Here is a 17986-nt window from a genome sequence, read left to right as displayed (position 1 = left end):
TTCTGAACTGTCAGGTGTCTCAGTGCTGTGTGTATTCTGAACTGTCAGGTGTCTCAGTGCTGTGTATATTCAGAAGTGTCAGGTGTCTCAGTGCTGTGTATATTCTAAACTGTCAGGTGTCTCAGTGCTGTGTGTATTCTGAACTGTCAGGTGTCTCAGACTTGTGTGTATTCTGAACTGTCAGGTGTCTCAGTGCTGTGTATATTCAGAAGTGTCAGGTGTCTCAGTGCTGTGTATATTCTAAACTGTCAGGTGTCTCAGTGCTGTGTGTATTCTGAACTGTCAGGTGTCTCAGTGCTGTGTGTATTCTGAACTGTCAGGTGTCTCAGTGCTGTGTGTATTCTGAACTGTCAGGTGTCTCAGTGCTGTGTATATTCTGAACTGTCAGGTGTCTCAGACTTGTGTGTATTCTGAACTGTCAGGTGTCTCAGTGCTGTGTATATTCAGAAGTGTCAGGTGTCTCAGTGCTGTGTATATTCTAAACTGTCAGGTGTCTCAGTGCTGTGTGTATTCTGAACTGTCAGGTGTCTCAGTGCTGTGTGTATTCTGAACTGTCAGGTGTCTCAGTGCTGTGTATATTCTGAACTGTCAGGTGTCTCAGTGCTGTGTGTATTCTGAACTGTCTGGTGTCTCAGTGCTGTGTGTATTCTGAACTGTCAGGTGTCTCAGTGCTGTGTACACGGTATTCTGAACCGTTCTCCCTCAGTGATCTGGCGGGTTGCTCTGTTAGTGCATTGTCAGTGGGTTGGCTCTGGTCTCAGTGAGTGGATCAAATTACCCTCGCAGGCTGGCTGCGGGTTCAAACACACCTCTTCCGTCCCTTCCCACCCAGGGACCGTGCCTGCACTGCTCTCTGTAAGAACACAAGGAAGTGAATCTCAGAGCAGGACACCGCCAAACGCTGGGAGTTGCCGGCGGGATGGATTCCGGGCAGCGGGCTGGGAGCTGGAGAGAGGAGTTGGTTTGTGCGGTGTGCCTCGGGCTGTTTGTGGATCCAGTGACCCTGGACTGTGGTCACAGTTACTGCCGCTCCTGTATCACAGGCTGCTGGCAAGCCCAGGAGACCAACTTCTGCCCCGAGTGTCTGCAGGTGTTCCCGGGGCTAACCCTCAGGTCGAACCGGGCTCTCACCAACCTGGCCGGGAGGGCGAGGCAGCTGAGCAGGACCCGGAGGATGGCGAGCCAGCAGCTCCACTGTGAGCTGCACCAGGAAGGAGTGAAGCTGCTGTGTGAAACCGACCAGGAGCTCCTCTGCAGCATCTGCCGGGACAGCCGGGAGCACAGATATCACACCTTCATCCCCCTCAATGAGGCTGTGGGCCTTTACAAGGTGAACAAGGCCAACCGGAGGGAGCAGACCACGCGTTCAACCGGTGCAGGACTCTGTCCCTCAATTCTGGGAAGCTCCAGTTTTAGGGACATTCGCTGAGACCCTGAGGGTAGAGGATCGGAACCAGGTCAGCCACAGAGTCTGAGCTCCCCCGGGTGGGGGCTGACACCAGGAGGTGACCCTCAGGGATACCCCATGAGGAGGTGATGGACTGAGTGGTGTTGTGTTAACCCAGAGTTGGACAAGCAGGAGGCTGGGAGAGCACAGCAAGCCAGGCAGCATCAGGAGGTGGAGAGGTCAATGTTTCAGGTGTAACCCTTCTTCAGGACTTGGGCTGGGGGTGTAAGGGGAGCACCCAGGTAATGTTCTGGGGACCCGGGTTCAAATCCCGCCTCTGCACAGACGGTGGAAATTAAACTCACTCTAAAATAAAATCTAGATTGAAGGATCTAACGCTGACCAGGAATCCATTGGTGATTATTGTTACTGCCATCCTTACCTGGTCTGGCCTACGTGTCACTCCAGACCCACAGCAAAGGGGTTTGACACTTAACTGCCCTCTGGGCAATTAGGGATGGGTAATAAATGCTGGCCTGGCCAGCGATGCCCACATCCCGTGAATGAATATTTAAAAATTATTGACACTCTGGTACCTGAATCTGAACGAGGCAGTACTGCAGTCAAGAACTGTTCATGTGGAAACAAAGGGGGAATTGGTGACCATTTTCCAGCCTCTGTAGAGATATGAGACTAACAGGGAGGAGCTGAAGTAGGAGAAAGTGAGGACTGCAGATGCTGGAGAATCAGAGTTGAACTGGGTGGTGTTGGAAAAGCACAGCAGGTCAGGCAGCATCTGAGGAGCAGGAGAGTCAACATTTTGGGCAAAAGCCCTGATGGAGGGTGAGGATCAGAAATAGGCCATTCAGCCCATCGAGTCAGCTCCTCTCATCAATGTGATCCTGGCTGATCTGATAATCCCTGACTCCAGTTTCCGATCTTTTCCCCATAACCTTTGATTCCCTCACTCATTAAAAACCTGTCTGGTCCGCCTTGGATGTCCTTAACAGCACAACCTCTATAGCTCTCAGTGGTAGAGAATTGCACAGATTCACTCCCCTCTAAAAGAGATGAAATTCCTCCTCATCTCTGTCTTAAAAAGACACCCCCTTATTCTTGGATGATGCCCTTTGGCCCCAGACTCTCCCACAAGTGGAAACAACATTTCCACAGCTACCCTGTCAAATCTCCAAAGGATCATGTACATTTTCATAAAGTCACCTCCGAATCTTCAAACCTCTTCATGAACCTCAAAATAAAATCCCTCCAGATCCAGGACCAGCCAAACAAACCTTTTCTGGGCTGCCTCCACTGGCGTCTTCACAGTATTCCAGCTTTGGTCTAACTGGTGTCCTCTGTACCTTCAGGAGAAACATCCCACAGCAGTCTCATCCTACACCTTTCCCCGTAAGCTTGTACGTGTGTATGAATTAGAGAGAGAGAGAGAGAACTCTCAGTGTAGATTGATGAGGACTGACCTCGGGCTGAGGAGCTTCAGTCACATAGACTGGTGACAGTCTTTTCTGGGAGAAGAGAAAGCCAAGGTTAGATTTGATAAGAGTCACACAGCAAGAAAACAGGCCCTTCGGCCCAACCCGTCCATGCCAATGCAGTATCTTAAACTGAACTAGTCCCACTTGCCTACATTTGGCCCATATCTCTCAAACCCTTCCTATTCATGTATCTGTCTGAAAGTCTTAAATGTTCCACTACTTCTTCTGGCAGCTCGTTCCGTGTACGCACCACCCTCTGTGTGAAAGACTTGTCCCTCAGATCTCTTTCAAGTCTCTCCCCTCTCACCTTAAACCTATGTCCACTAGTTTTGGACTACCCTTCCCAGGGGAAAAGACTTTGGCTATTCACTGTATCTTAGCCTGTCATAATTTTCCAAACCTCTCTAATGTCACCCCTCAGCCTCCTCGGCTCCAGAGAAACAGGAGAAAGTGAGGGCTGCAGATGCTGGAGATCAGAGCTGGAAATGTGTTGCTGGAAAAGCGCAGCAGGTCAGGCAGCATCCAAGGAACAGGAGAATCAATGTTTCGGGCATAAGCCCTGAAGAAGGGCTTATGCCTGAAACGTCGATTCTCCTGTTCCTTGGATGCTGCCTGACCTGCTGCACTTTTCCAGCAACACATTTTCAGTCCAGAGAAACAGTCCTCGCCTCTCCTCATGACTCGAACTCTCCAATCTTTGTAGCCTTGGTGAATTACTGCTGGGGAAGTGTTGAAAATCACGATGGGTCTGGGCAGAGTGGAGAGGGAGAAATATGTTCTGGTTGGTTAGGGGATTGAGAACCAGGGCTTGTACAGATATGAGGGACAGTACTGGTCGGAGAAGCCGAGGAGATAGGAAGGGAAAGGCTTTCTCCGTCCTGTGGGATTTTGGGGTTTGGGATGCTCTGTCTGGGTGCATGACAGAGGCAGGTCCAATAGGGCAGGAGTGGGGGTGGGGGTGGGGTGTGCACCCAAGAGGGAATTGAATCCAGAAAAAATGGCAGCAGACATACAATGGGGCTGAATGGGACCACGTCTGTCCCGTTGTGCATAGAGATTGGTGGGGGTGGCTTCCACAGCACTTCATCCTGCCCAATCCACTTTTCTGGGAATGTCTGAAGGCCCCCGTTCAGGAATTTCTGCTCTCGTTTACAGGATCAGCTGAAATCATCCTTGGATTTGGCCGCCAAAAGGAAGGCCCAGCTGCTCAAGGCTAAATTCAACCAGGAGCAGAAGATCTCCCAAGTCAAGGTGAGATGCCCGTTTGGTCACTTCTCCAAACCCCAGTTTCTTTCCCTCTCCCCTCCCCCCCCCCCACCCCACCCACCCCAACTCCCCGGTTTGAAACATTTTGATCGTGTGCCTGTGTTCCAATGGGTTCAGGAGCAGTCACGCAATCTGCAAGTCCACATCAAGTATGAACTCGCCAAGATGCACCGGACTCTGAGTGAGATGGAGCGGCGCCTGGATGGAGATCTCCGTGCACGGGAGGGGATGATCCTGGAGGCTATGCGAGGGAACCTGCGGGAGATTCAGGGTGCCCTGGACTCCACCGAGCGGGTTCTGACCGAGTTTCAGTCGCAGCTCAATCGGCCGGACGTATTGACCATCCTCAAGGTAAGGAGAGAAACGTAGCAGTCTTCGGTAATCGGCATCTTGGTATTGCCAAGAATCACCTGGAGTGGGGAGTAAACGCTGCCCCCTACGTACCCACTGGGGAGGGGGGGTTCAGTGTTCTGTATTCCTATCATTGGAAGTGAAGGGGTGACTGGGAATGAGGACCAGGCGGGGGCCATTCAGCCCAGCAAACGTGCTTTAAAGCAATGCAACCAGATCATGGCCCATCTTTTATCCCAAGAGCATTTTCCTGCAAAATCTCTGTATCCCCTGATATCTGGAAATCTCCAGGGATTTACCAGGATGTTTCTGGGAATGGAAGGTCTGTGTTGTCCTGAAAGGCTGGATAGGGTGGGACCCTCCTCACTGGATCGTGACCTTAGAGAGGTTTATAAAATCGTGACGGGTTAAGGTCGGATACTGGAAATCTCAAGGGATTTCCCAGGATGTTCCTGGGTATAGAGGGTTTGAGTTATAAGGAGAGGCTGGGGCCTTCCTCATTGGAGCGTAGGCGATTGAGGGGTGACCTTATAGAGGTTCATAAAATCATGAGGGCCATAGATCAGGTGAATGGCACCTGGGATGAGGGATTTCAAGATGAGGGGGTATAAGGTTAAAGTGAGAGGAGAGAGATTTTAAAGGACACAGGGCAAATGCTTTCCCCAGAAGGTGGTTTGTGTGTGAAGTGAACTTCCTGAGGAAGTGGTGGATGTGGACACAATTACAATGTTTCAAAGACATTTGGATAAGTACGTGAATAGGACAGGTTTGGAGGGATTTGGGGATGAGCAGGTAGGTTGGACTAGTGTCGAAGAGTGTGGTGCTGGAAAAGCACAGCCGGTCAGGCAGCATCCGAGGAGCAGGAGAGTCAACGTTTCGAATAAAAGCTCTTCATCTGGAATGCTGCCTGACTGGCTGTGCTTTTCCAGCACCGCGCTCTTCGACTTTGATCTCCAGCATCTGCAGTCCTCACTTTCTCCAGGGAGGTGGGACTGGTTTAGTTTGGGATTAGGGTCAGCCGGGACTGGTTGGACTGAAGGGTCTGTTTCTGAGCTTTATGACTCTGCGACTATGACTCAATGAGTGAGACTCTGCACTCCTCTGGGGCAGAGAATTGACCAGGATCACCACTCTCCGGTTCAAAGAAATCCCTCCTTATCTCAGTCCGAAATGGCCTGACCCGTGTTCCGAGGGAGCGTGTTCAATCCATTCACACGTGTTGTATGACCCTTTGATCTTTTCCCTATAAATTCTGCGTCTACGGTCTCCCTCTCTCACTCGCACCTGATGCAGGAGCAGCGCTCCTAAAGCTAGTGTTTTCAAATAAACTTGTCCAACTATAACCTGGTGTCATGTGACTTTTGACCTTGTCCCGTGTCATCGTATTCAGGTTTTGATCTGTCTGTCAAAAGTTGACTTGTGTTTCTGTTTTGTTTCAGGAGAAAGATTCCTGGAATGCCAAGTATGACTTTCCTTTATTTACAAACACAAATTGTTAACAAACACAGCTTAATCTTTTAATGCAAAAAGAAAGGAAATCTGTTTTTCAACCTTTGAACATTGAACTTGCAGGATTAGTCACAATGCGATGGAACTGGTGGACACGGATCTTCCTCTGGGGATATTCAGAGGTCCCTTGCAGTATATTGCCTGGAGAGAAATGCTGGACACTATCAGCCCAGGTAAAGAGATGTCTGTGTTCTCAGTCCCAGTGAGTAGAGCAGTGATTTCAAAGAACGTGGCGGAGGAAAATGGAAAAGAAAATATGAGGCGGTGTTGGGGGAGGGAATTAAACACAACTTGAGCACCTCTCCCACTCTTGCCAATAGCCACCTGTTGGAAGGTTCACCTCCCATTGATCCACATTATACTCCATCTGCCAAATATTTTCCCACTCGCTCAACTGGTGTTGGTTCCTGGTTAGAACAAAGAACAGGCCCTTCGGCCCGCCAAGCCTGAGCAGATCCAAATCTACTGTCTAAACCTGTCGCCCAGTTCCTAAGCATCTGGATCCCTCTGCTCCCCACCTACTCATACATCTGTCCAGACGCATCTTAAATGAATCCACTGTGCCTGCCTCTGCCACCTCTGCTGGCAACGCGTTCCAGATACCCACCACCCACATGCGGTAAAGTACTTGCCGCATGTATCCCCCTTAAACGTTTCACCTCTCACCTTGAAAGTGTGACCTCTCGTTATTGAATCCTTCACCCTGGGAAAAAGCTTATCTCTATCCACCCTGTCTATACCTTTCATGATTTTGTAAAACTCAATCAGGTGCCCCCTCAATCTCCATTTCTCTAATGAAAGGAAACCTAACCTCCTCAATCTCTCTTCATAGCTAGCACCTTCCATCCCAGGCAACATCCTCGTAAACCTTCTCTGCACCCTCTCCAAAGCATCCACATCCTTTTGGTAATGTGGTGACCAGAACTGTACACCGTTCCCGAAGTCACTGCCGCATATCCGAGTTGGAAGCCCGCGCAGTGAGAAAATTACAGGGGACGCTGGACAGGGGCTGCCATTGAGAAAGTGACCTGTTTATCCTGACCCAACCCTGGGAATTATAGAGCAGTGGGCCTTACTTCGGTTGAGGGTAAAGTGTTGGACGAGGTTATAAGAGACAGGATTTATAATAAGATTTATAATAAAGAAATAAATTGATTAAGGATATTCAACAAGGTTTTGTGAAGGGTAGGTCGTGTCTCACAAACCTTATTGAGTTCTTTGAGAAGGTGACCAAACAGGTGGATGAGGGTAAAGCGGTCGATGTGGTGTATAGGGGTTTCAGTAAGGTGTTTGATAAGGTTCCCCAAGGTAGGCTATTGCACAAAATACAGAGACATGGGATTGAGGGTGGTTTAGCGGTTTGGATTAGAAATTAGCTCGCTGAAAGAAGACAGAGCATGGTGGTTGATGGGAAATGTTCATCCTAGAGTTTTGTTACTTGTGGTATACCACAAGGCTCTGTTTTGGGTCCACTGCTGTTTGTCATTTTTATAAATGACCTGGATGAGGGCGTGGAAGGATGGGTTAGTAAATTTGCGGATGACACTAAGGTCGGTAGAGTTATGGATAGCGCCAAAGGAGGTTGCAGGTTATAGATAAGCTGCAGAGCTGGGCAGAGACGTGGCAAATGGAGTTTAATACAGAAAAATGTGAGGTGATTCACTTTGGAAAGAGTAACAGGAATGCAGAGTACTGGGTTAACGGTAAGATTCTTGGTCGTGTAGATGAGCAGAGAGATCTTGGTGTCCATATGCTTAGATCCCTGAAAGTTGCCACCCAGATTGATAGGGTTGTTAAGAAGGCATACGGTGTGTTAGGTTTTATTGGTGGAGGGATTGAGGTCAGGCTGCAGCTGTACAAATTTCTGATGCGGCCTCACTTGTTGTATTGCATACAGTTCTGGTCACCACATTATCGGAAGGATGTGGAAACATTGGAAAGGGTTCAGAGGAGATTTACTAGGATGTTGCCTGGTATGGAGGGAAGGTCTGATGAGGAAAGGCTGAGGGACTTGAAGCTGTTTTTGTAAGAGAGAAGCAGGTTGAGAGGTGACTTAATTGAGACATATAAGATAATCAGGGGGTGAGATAGGGTGGAGAGTGAGAGCCTTTTTCCTCGGATGGTGATAGCTAGTACGAGGGGACATAGAGTTACATTGAGGGGTGATAGTTATAGGGCAGATATCTGACGTAGTTTCTTTACTCAGAGTAGTACAGGTGTGGAATGTACTGCCTGCAACAGTCATAGACGCGCCAACTTTAAGGGCATTTAAATGGTCATTGGATAAACATATGGACGAAAATGGAATAGTGTAGGTTAGATGGGCTTCAGATTGGTACAGGTCAGTGCAACATCGAGGGCCGAAGGGCCTGTACTGCACTGTAATGTTCTATATTATTCTATTCATTGTTTTCTGCCTGTCAGCCACCTCAGTCCATGTCAATACCCCGTACCCCCCTGCCCTCGCAATTCCATGCACTTTCATTTACACGTTGATCTCTTACCCGGGACCTCAGTAAAGGCCTCCTGAAAGTCCAAGTAAACCACATCCAGCGGCTCCCCCTGAGCAACTTCACGAGTTACATCCAATCACTTTGACGAGCACGATTTCCCTTTCGGAAATCCATGCTGACTCTGCCCAATGTTCTCACTGTTTTTAGATTAGATTACTTACAGTGTGGAAACAGGCCCTTTGGCCCAACAAGTCCACACCGCCCCGCCGAAGCGCAATCCACCCATACCACTACATTTACCCCTTACCTAACACTACAGGCAATTTAGCATGGCCAATTCACCTGACCTGCACATCTTTGGACTGTGGGAGGAAACCGGAGCACCCGGAGGAAACCCACGCAGACACGGGGAGAATGTGCAAACTCCACACAGTCAGTCGCCTGAGGCGGGAATTGAACCCGGGTCTCTGGCGCCGTGAGGCAGCAGTGCTAACCACTGTGCCACCGTGCCGCCCATTATACTCTCCCATTATACCTTTTCCCGTGGACCCGAGCACGTTCCCTGATGATAACAGGCTAATGGGGGTGGCACGGTGTCTCAGTGGTTAGTGTTTCTGCCTCACAGCGCCAGGGAGCCGGGTTCGATTTAACTCATTCACCCTCTGCCTTTTCTTTCTGTGTTGTTTTTCTTCCCCCGCTCAGTGCCGGCCGCTCTGACCCTGAATCCGAAAACCGCCAACCCCTGGCTGGTCCTGAGTGAGGACCAGTCGGCCGTGAGGATGGGAGACCGAAGGCAGGAGCTCCCGGACCTGCCCCAGAGGTTCGACCGGTGCGCCTGTGTGCTGGGGTCGGAGGGATTCACATCGGGGAGGCACTACTGGGAGGTGGAGGTGGGGGATAAGACCGAGTGGGACCTGGGAGTGGCGAAGAGGTCCTGCAAGAGGAAGGGGAGAATCAGACGGACCCCCGAGGACGGCTACTGGAGACTGAGCCTCCGAGGTGGGAGCGAGTACACGGCCTTCACCTCGCCCCCGACCAGCCTGAGCGTCGTTCCGAGGCCGAGGAAGGTCGGGGTGTACCTGGACTACGAGGGGGGGCAAGTGTCGTTTTACAACGCAGACAGTATGTCCCACCTCCACACTTTCACTGACGCCTTCACAGAGAAACTCTACCCGTACCTCTGCCCCTGTTTGAACGACGGTGGGAAAAATTCGGTGTTTATGAAAATCTGCGGGGTGAAGGCCCACTCTCTGACGTCACGCGGCCGGAGTCGAAAACCCAGCGCAGTGGGCCCGTGAGGAAAGGGCGATGATCTCCCCCTGCTGTGTTATCGGCTTTTCGGGATTTCACTGCCTGTCGTAACAACTAAAGCAAGGTCTTTACTCCTGCGTTCCTGGATGGGCCCAGCATTTATTGCCTTTCCCTAATTGCCCCTAATTTAGGAGGCGGGGGGTGAGCTGCCCTCTTGACCCGGTGCGGTCCCTGAGCTGTACGGTTTGGGAAAGGATTTCCCGGATTTCGACCCAGATACAGTGATGTAGTTCCAATCAGGACAGCACGGAACTTCACCTTTTACTTCTCTCAGCCTGGTCCCTCAGCCCAGTGTGGCAGTGTCTCGGTCTGGTCCCTCAGCCCAGTGTGGCAGTGTCTCGGCCTGGTCCCTCAGCCCAGTGTGGCAGTGTCTCGGCCTGGTCCCTCAGCCCAGTGTGGCAGTGTCTCGGCCTGTTCCCTCAGCCCAGTGTGGCAGTGTCTCGGCCTGGTCCCTCAGCCCAGTGTGGCAGTGTCTCGGCCTGGTCCCTCAGCCCAGTGTGGCAGTGTCTCGGCCTGGTCCCTCAGCCCAGTGTGGCAGTGTCTCCGCCTGGTCCCTCAGCCCAGTGTGGCAGTGTCTCGGCCTGGTCCCTCAGCCCAGTGTGGCAGTGTCTCGGCCTGGTCCCTCAGCCCAGTGTGGCAGTGTCTCAGCCTGGTCCTTCAGCCCAGTGTGGCAGTGTCTCGGCCTGGTCCCTCAGCCCAGTGTGGCAGTGTCTCAGCCTGGTCCCTCAGCCCAGTGTGGCAGTGTCTCGGCCTGGTCCCTCAGCCCAGTGTGGCAGTGTCTCGGCCTGCTCCCTCAGCCCAGTGTGGCAGCGTCTCGGCCTGCTCCCTCAGCCCAGTGTGGCAGTGTCTCGGCCTGGTCCCTCAGCCCAGTGTGGCAGTGTCTCGGCCTGGTCCCTCAGCCCAGTGTGGCAGTGTCTCCGCCTGGTCCCTCAGCCCAGTGTGGCAGTGTCTCGGCCTGGTCCCTCAGCCCAGTGTGGCAGTGTCTCGGTCTACTCCCTCAGCCCAGTGTGGCAGTGTCTCGGCCTGCTCCCTCAGCCCAGTGTGGCAGTGTCTCGGCCTGCTCCCTCAGCCCAGTGTGGCAGTGTCTCGGCCTGGTCCCTCAGCCCAGTGTGGCAGTGTCTCGGCCTGCTCCCTCAGCCCAGTGTGGCAGTGTCTCGGCCTGCTCTCTCAGCCCAGTGTGGCAGTGTCTCAGCGTGGTCCCTCAGCCCAGTGTGGCAGTGTCTCGGCCTGCTCCCTCAGCCCGGTGTGGCAGTGTCTCGGCCTGCTCCCTCAGCCCAGTGTGGCAGTGTCTCGGCCTGCTCCCTCAGCCCAGTGTGGCAGTGTCTCGGCCTGGTCCCTCAGCCCAGTGTGGCAGTGTCTCGGCCTTGTCCCTCAGCCCAGTGTGGCAGTGTCTCAGCCTGCTCCCTCAGCCCAGTGTGGCAGTATCTCGGCCTGTTCCCTCAGCCCAGTGTGGCAGTGTCTCGGCCTGGTCCCTCAGCCCAGTGTGGCAGTGTCTCAGCCTGCTCCCCCGGCCCAGTGTGGCAGAGTCTCGGCCTGCTCCCTCAGCCCAGTGTGGCAGTGTCTCGGCCTGCTCTCTCAGCCCAGTGTGGCAGTGTCTCGGCCTGGTCCCTCAGCCCAGTGTGGCAGTGTCTCGGCCTGGTCCCTCAGCCCAGTGTGGCAGTGTCTCAGCCTGGTCCCTCAGCCCAGTGTGGCAGTGTCTCGGCCTGCTCCCACAGCCCAGTGTGGCAGTGTCTCGGCCTGCTCCCTCAGCCCAGTGTGGCAGTGTCTCGGCCTGGTCCCTCAGCCCAGTGTGGCAGTGCCTCGGTCTTGTCCCTCAGCCCAGTGTGGCAGTATCTCGGCCTGCTCCCCCGGCCCAGTGTGGCAGAGTCTCGGCCTGCTCCCTCAGCCCAGTGTGGCAGAGTCTCGGCCTGCTCTCTCAGCCCAGTGTGGCAGTGTCTCGGCCTGGTTACTCAGCCCAGTGTGGCAGTGTCTCGGCCTGCTCCCTCAGCCCAGTGTGGCAGTGTCTCGGTCTGGTCCCTCAGCCCAGTGTGGCAGTGTCTCAGCCTGGTCCCTCAGCCCAGTGTGGCAGTGTCTCGGCCTGGTCCCTCAGCCCAGTGTGGCAGTGTCTCGGCCTGGTCCCTCAGCCCAGTGTGGCAGTGTCTCGGCCTGGTACCTCAGCCCAGTGTGGCAGTGTCTCTGTCTGGTCCCTCAGCCCAGTGTGGCAGTATCTCGGCCAGCTCCCTCAGCCCAGTGTGGCAGTGTCTCGGCCTGGTCCCTCAGCCCAGTGTGGCAGTGTCTCGGCCTGGTCCCTCAGCCCGGTGTGGCAGCATCTCGGCCTGGTCCCTCAGCCGAGTGTGGCAGCGTCTCGGCCTGGTCCCTCAGCCCAGTGTGGCAGTGTCTTGGCCTGGTTACTCAGCCCAGTGTGGCAGTGTCTCGGCCTGCTCCCTCAGCCCAGTGTGGCAGTGTCTCGGCCTGGTCCCTCAGCCCAGTGTGGCAGTGTCCCGGCCTGCTCCCTCAGCCCAGTGTGGCATCATCTCGGCCTGCTCCCTCAGCCCAGTGTGGCAGCGTCTTGGCCTGGTCCCTCAGCCAAGTGTGGCAGTGTCTCGGCCTGCTCCCCCGGCCCAGTGTGGCAGTGTCTCAGACTGGTACCTCAGCCAAGTGTGGCAGTGTCTCGGCCTGCTCCCCCGGCCCAGTGTGGCAGTGTCTCGGCCTGGTCCCTCAGCCCAGTGTGGCAGTGTCTCGGCCTGCTCCCTCAGCCCAGTGTGGCAGTGTCTCGGCCTGCTCCCTCAGCCCAGTGTGGCAGTGTCTCGGCCTGGTCCCTCAGCCCAGTGTGGTAGTGCCTCGGTCTGCTCTCTCAGCCCAGTGTGGCAGTGTCTCGGCCTGCTCCCTCACCCCAGTGTGGCAGTGCCTCGGCCTGCTCTCTCAGCCCAGTGTGGCAGTGTCTCGGCCTGCTCCCTCAGCCCAGTGTGGCAGTGTCTCGGCCTGGTCCCTCAGCCCAGTGTGGCAGTGTCTCGGTCTACTCCCTCAGCCCAGTGTGGCAGTGTCTCGGCCTGCTCCCTCAGCCCATTGTGGCAGTGTCTCGGCCTGCTCCCTCAGCCCAGTGTGGCAGTGTCTCGGCCTGGTCCCTCAGCCCAGTGTGGCAGTGTCTCGGCCTGCTCCCTCAGCCCAGTGTGGCAGTGTCTCGGCCTGCTCCCTCAGCCCAGTGTGGCAGTGTCTCGGCCTGCTCCCTCAGCCCAGTGTGGCAGTGTCTCGGCCTGCTCCCTCAGCCCAGTGTGGCAGTGTCTCGGCCTGCTCCCTCAGCCCGGTGTGGCAGTGTCTCGGCCTGCTCCCTCAGCCCAGTGTGGCAGTGTCTCGGCCTGCTCCCTCAGCCCAGTGTGGCAGTGTCTCGGCCTGGTCCCTCAGCCCAGTGTGGCAGTGTCTCGGCCTTGTCCCTCAGCCCAGTGTGGCAGTGTCTCAGCCTGCTCCCTCAGCCCAGTGTGGCAGTATCTCGGCCTGTTCCCTCAGCCCAGTGTGGCAGTGTCTCGGCCTGCTCCCTCAGCCCAGTGTGGCAGTATCTCGGCCTGTTCCCTCAGCCCAGTGTGGCAGTGTCTCGGCCTGGTCCCTCAGCCCAGTGTGGCAGTGTCTCAGCCTGCTCCCCCGGCCCAGTGTGGCAGAGTCTCGGCCTGCTCCCTCAGCCCAGTGTGGCAGTGTCTCGGCCTGCTCTCTCAGCCCAGTGTGGCAGTGTCTCGGCCTGGTCCCTCAGCCCAGTGTGGCAGTGTCTCGGCCTGGTCCCTCAGCCCAGTGTGGCAGTGTCTCAGCCTGGTCCCTCAGCCCAGTGTGGCAGTGTCTCGGCCTGCTCCCTCAGCCCAGTGTGGCAGTGTCTCGGCCTGCTCCCTCAGCCCAGTGTGGCAGTGTCTCGGCCTGGTCCCTCAGCCCAGTGTGGCAGTGGCTCGGCCTTGTCCCTCAGCCCAGTGTGGCAGTATCTCGGCCTGCTCCCCCGGCCCAGTGTGGCAGAGGCTCGGCCTGCTCCCTCAGCCCAGTGTGGCAGAGTCTCGGCCTGCTCTCTCAGCCCAGTGTGGCAGAGTCTCGGCCTGGTTACTCAGCCCAGTGTGGCAGTGTCTCGGCCTGCTCCCTCAGCCCAGTGTGGCAGTGTCTCGGTCTGGTCCCTCAGCCCAGTGTGGCAGTGTCTCAGCCTGGTCCCTCAGCCCAGTGTGGCAGTGTCTCAGCCTGGTCCCTCAGCCCAGTGTGGCAGTGTCTCGGCCTGGTCCCTCAGCCCAGTGTGGCAGTGTCTCGGCCTGGTACCTCAGCCCAGTGTGGCAGTGTCTCTGTCTGGTCCCTCAGCCCAGTGTGGCAGTATCTCGGCCTGCTCCCTCAGCCCAGTGTGGCAGTGTCTCGGCCTGGTCCCTCAGCCCAGTGTGGCAGTGTCTCGGCCTGGTCCCTCAGCCCGGTGTGGCAGCATCTCGGCCTGGTCCCTCAGCCGAGTGTGGCAGTGTCTCGGCCTGGTCCCTCAGCCCAGTGTGGCAGTGTCTTGGCCTGGTTACTCAGCCCAGTGTGGCAGTGTCTCGGCCTGCTCCCTCAGCCCAGTGTGGCAGTGTCTCGGCCTGGTCCCTCAGCCCAGTGTGGCAGTGTCTCGGCCTGCTCCCTCAGCCCAGTGTGGCAGCATCTCGGCCTGCTCCCTCAGCCCAGTGTGGCAGTGTCTTGGCCTGGTCCCTCAGCCAAGTGTGGCAGTGTCTCGGCCTGCTCCCCCGGCCCAGTGTGGCAGTGTCTCAGACTGGTACCTCAGCCAAGTGTGGCAGTGTCTCGGCCTGCTCCCCCGGCCAAGTGTGGCAGTGTCTCGGCCTGGTCCCTCAGCCCAGTGTGGCAGTGTCTCGGCCTGGTCCCTCAGCCCAGTGTGGCAGTGTCTCGGCCTGCTCTCTCAGCCCAGTGTGGCAGTGTCTCGGCCTGGTCCCTCAGCCCAGTGTGGTAGTGCCTCGGCCTGCTCTCTCAGCCCAGTGTGGCAGTGTCTCGGCCTGCTCCCTCACCCCAGTGTGGCAGTGCCTCGGCCTGCTCTCTCAGCCCAGTGTGGCAGTGTCTCGGCCTGCTCCCTCAGCCCAGTGTGGCAGTGTCTCGGCCTGCTCCCTCAGCCCAGTGTGGCAGCATCTCGGCCTGGTCCCTCAGCTCAGTGTGGCAGCGTCTCGGCTGGTCCCTCAGCCCAGTGTGGCAGTGTCTCAGCCTGGTCCCTCAGCCCAGTGTGGCAGTGTCTCGGCCTGGTCCCTCAGCCCAGTTTGGCAGTGTCTCGGCCTGGCCCCTCAGCCCAGTGTGGCAGTGTCTCGGCCTGGTCCCTCAGCCCAGTGTGGCAGTGTCTCGGCCTGCTCCCTCAGCCCAGTGTGGCAGCGTCTCGGCCTGGTCCCTCAGCCCAGTGTGGCAGTGTCTCGGCCTGCTCCCTCAGCCCAGTGTGGCAGCGTCTCGGCCTGCTCCCTCAGCCCAGTGTGGCAGTGTCTCGGCCTGGTCCCTCAGCCCAGTGTGGCAGTGTCTCGGCCTGGTCCCTCAGCCCAGTGTGGCAGTGTCTCAGCCTGGTCCCTCAGCCCAGTGTGGCAGTGTCTCGGCCTGGTCCCTCAGCCCAGTGTGGCAGTGTCTCGGTCTACTCCCTCAGCCCAGTGTGGCAGTGTCTCGGCCTGCTCCCTCAGCCCAGTGTGGCAGTGTCTCGGCCTGCTCCCTCAGCCCAGTGTGGCAGTGTCTCGGCCTGGTCCCTCAGCCCAGTGTGGCAGTGTCTCGGCCTGCTCCCTCAGCCCAGTGTGGCAGTGTCTCGGCCTGCTCTCTCAGCCCAGTGTGGCAGTGTCTCAGCGTGGTCCCTCAGCCCAGTGTGGCAGTGTCTCGGCCTGCTCCCTCAGCCCGGTGTGGCAGTGTCTCGGCCTGCTCCCTCAGCCCAGTGTGGCAGTGTCTCGGCCTGCTCCCTCAGCCCAGTGTGGCAGTGTCTCGGCCTGGTCCCTCAGCCCAGTGTGGCAGTGTCTCGGCCTTGTCCCTCAGCCCAGTGTGGCAGTGTCTCAGCCTGCTCCCTCAGCCCAGTGTGGCAGTATCTCGGCCTGTTCCCTCAGCCCAGTGTGGCAGTGTCTCGGCCTGGTCCCTCAGCCCAGTGTGGCAGTGTCTCAGCCTGCTCCCCCGGCCCAGTGTGGCAGAGTCTCGGCCTGCTCCCTCAGCCCAGTGTGGCAGTGTCTCGGCCTGCTCTCTCAGCCCAGTGTGGCAGTGTCTCGGCCTGGTCCCTCAGCCCAGTGTGGCAGTGTCTCGGCCTGGTCCCTCAGCCCAGTGTGGCAGTGTCTCAGCCTGGTCCCTCAGCCCAGTGTGGCAGTGTCTCGGCCTGCTCCCACAGCCCAGTGTGGCAGTGTCTCGGCCTGCTCCCTCAGCCCAGTGTGGCAGTGTCTCGGCCTGGTCCCTCAGCCCAGTGTGGCAGTGCCTCGGTCTTGTCCCTCAGCCCAGTGTGGCAGTATCTCGGCCTGCTCCCCCGGCCCAGTGTGGCAGAGTCTCGGCCTGCTCCCTCAGCCCAGTGTGGCAGAGTCTCGGCCTGCTCTCTCAGCCCAGTGTGGCAGTGTCTCGGCCTGGTTACTCAGCCCAGTGTGGCAGTGTCTCGGCCTGCTCCCTCAGCCCAGTGTGGCAGTGTCTCGGTCTGGTCCCTCAGCCCAGTGTGGCAGTGTCTCAGCCTGGTCCCTCAGCCCAGTGTGGCAGTGTCTCGGCCTGGTCCCTCAGCCCAGTGTGGCAGTGTCTCGGCCTGGTCCCTCAGCCCAGTGTGGCAGTGTCTCGGCCTGGTACCTCAGCCCAGTGTGGCAGTGTCTCTGTCTGGTCCCTCAGCCCAGTGTGGCAGTATCTCGGCCTGCTCCCTCAGCCCAGTGTGGCAGTGTCTCGGCCTGGTCCCTCAGCCCAGTGTGGCAGTGTCTCGGCCTGGTCCCTCAGCCCGGTGTGGCAGCATCTCGGCCTGGTCCCTCAGCCGAGTGTGGCAGCGTCTCGGCCTGGTCCCTCAGCCCAGTGTGGCAGTGTCTTGGCCTGGTTACTCAGCCCAGTGTGGCAGTGTCTCGGCCTGCTCCCTCAGCCCAGTGTGGCAGTGTCTCGGCCTGGTCCCTCAGCCCAGTGTGGCAGTGTCCCGGCCTGCTCCCTCAGCCCAGTGTGGCATCATCTCGGCCTGCTCCCTCAGCCCAGTGTGGCAGCGTCTTGGCCTGGTCCCTCAGCCAAGTCTGGCAGTGTCTCGGCCTGCTCCCCCGGCCCAGTGTGGCAGTGTCTCAGACTGGTACCTCAGCCAAGTGTGGCAGTGTCTCGGCCTGCTCCCCCGGCCCAGTGTGGCAGTGTCTCGGCCTGGTCCCTCAGCCCAGTGTGGCAGTGTCTCGGCCTGGTCCCTCAGCCCAGTGTGGCAGTGTCTCGGCCTGCTCCCTCAGCCCAGTGTGGCAGTGTCTCGGCCTGGTCCCTCAGCCCAGTGTGGTAGTGCCTCGGCCTGCTCTCTCAGCCCAGTGTGGCAGTGTCTCGGCCTGCTCCCTCACCCCAGTGTGGCAGTGCCTCGGCCTGCTCTCTCAGCCCAGTGTGGCAGTGTCTCGGCCTGCTCCCTCAGCCCAGTGTGGCAGTGTCTCGGCCTGGTCCCTCAGCCCAGTGTGGCAGTGTCTCGGTCTACTCCCTCAGCCCAGTGTGGCAGTGTCTCGGCCTGCTCCCTCAGCCCATTGTGGCAGTGTCTCGGCCTGCTCCCTCAGCCCAGTGTGGCAGTGTCTCGGACTGGTCCCTCAGCCCAGTGTGGCAGTGTCTCGGCCTGCTCCCTCAGCCCAGTGTGGCAGTGTCTCGGCCTGGTCCCTCAGCCCAGTGTGGCAGTGTCTCGGCCTGCTCCCTCAGCCCAGTGTGGCAGTGTCTCGGCCTGCTCCCTCAGCCCAGTGTGGCAGTGTCTCGGCCTGCTCCCTCAGCCCGGTGTGGCAGTGTCTCGGCCTGCTCCCTCAGCCCAGTGTGGCAGTGTCTCGGCCTGCTCCCTCAGCCCAGTGTGGCAGTGTCTCGGCCTGGTCCCTCAGCCCAGTGTGGCAGTGTCTCGGCCTTGTCCCTCAGCCCAGTGTGGCAGTGTCTCAGCCTGCTCCCTCAGCCCAGTGTGGCAGTATCTCGGCCTGTTCCCTCAGCCCAGTGTGGCAGTGTCTCGGCCTGCTCCCTCAGCCCAGTGTGGCAGTATCTCGGCCTGTTCCCTCAGCCCAGTGTGGCAGTGTCTCGGCCTGGTCCCTCAGCCCAGTGTGGCAGTGTCTCAGCCTGCTCCCCCGGCCCAGTGT

General features: G+C 57.5%; 1 protein-coding gene across 1 annotated transcript; it reads left to right on the top strand.

The window, feature by feature from the left end:
- The first annotated feature begins 893 nt into the window (after positions 1-893).
- LOC148140594 (zinc-binding protein A33-like) lies at positions 894-10129 on the top strand. The gene is made up of 6 exons (XM_087978888.1): positions 894-1330; positions 4036-4131; positions 4264-4497; positions 5937-5959; positions 6070-6179; positions 9162-10129. The coding sequence occupies exons 1-6, from the start codon at positions 920-922 to the stop codon at positions 9755-9757; spliced, it is 1470 nt and encodes a 489-aa protein (XP_087835014.1). The 5' UTR covers positions 894-919; the 3' UTR covers positions 9758-10129.
- Positions 10130-17986: the final 7857 nt, after the last annotated feature.

Source organism: Chiloscyllium plagiosum, unplaced genomic scaffold, assembly GCF_037043375.1.
Source record: "Chiloscyllium plagiosum isolate Xiang-an unplaced genomic scaffold, Cpla_swu_hap1 HiC_scaffold_35, whole genome shotgun sequence".
Taxonomy (NCBI): Eukaryota; Metazoa; Chordata; class Chondrichthyes; order Orectolobiformes; family Hemiscylliidae; genus Chiloscyllium; species Chiloscyllium plagiosum.
This window is presented reverse-complemented; position numbering and strand designations above follow the sequence as displayed.

Coding starts and splice junctions, on each gene's coding strand:
- LOC148140594 (XM_087978888.1), top strand. CDS start 920: ATGGATTCCGGGCAGCGGGCTGGGAGCTGGAGAGAGGAGTTGGTTTGT. Junction 1,331..4,035: donor AGGCTGTGGGCCTTTACAAG/GTGAACAAGGCC, acceptor TCTCGTTTACAG/GATCAGCTGAAATCATCCTT. Junction 6,180..9,161: donor GCTGGACACTATCAGCCCAG/GTAAAGAGATGT, acceptor TCCCCCGCTCAG/TGCCGGCCGCTCTGACCCTG.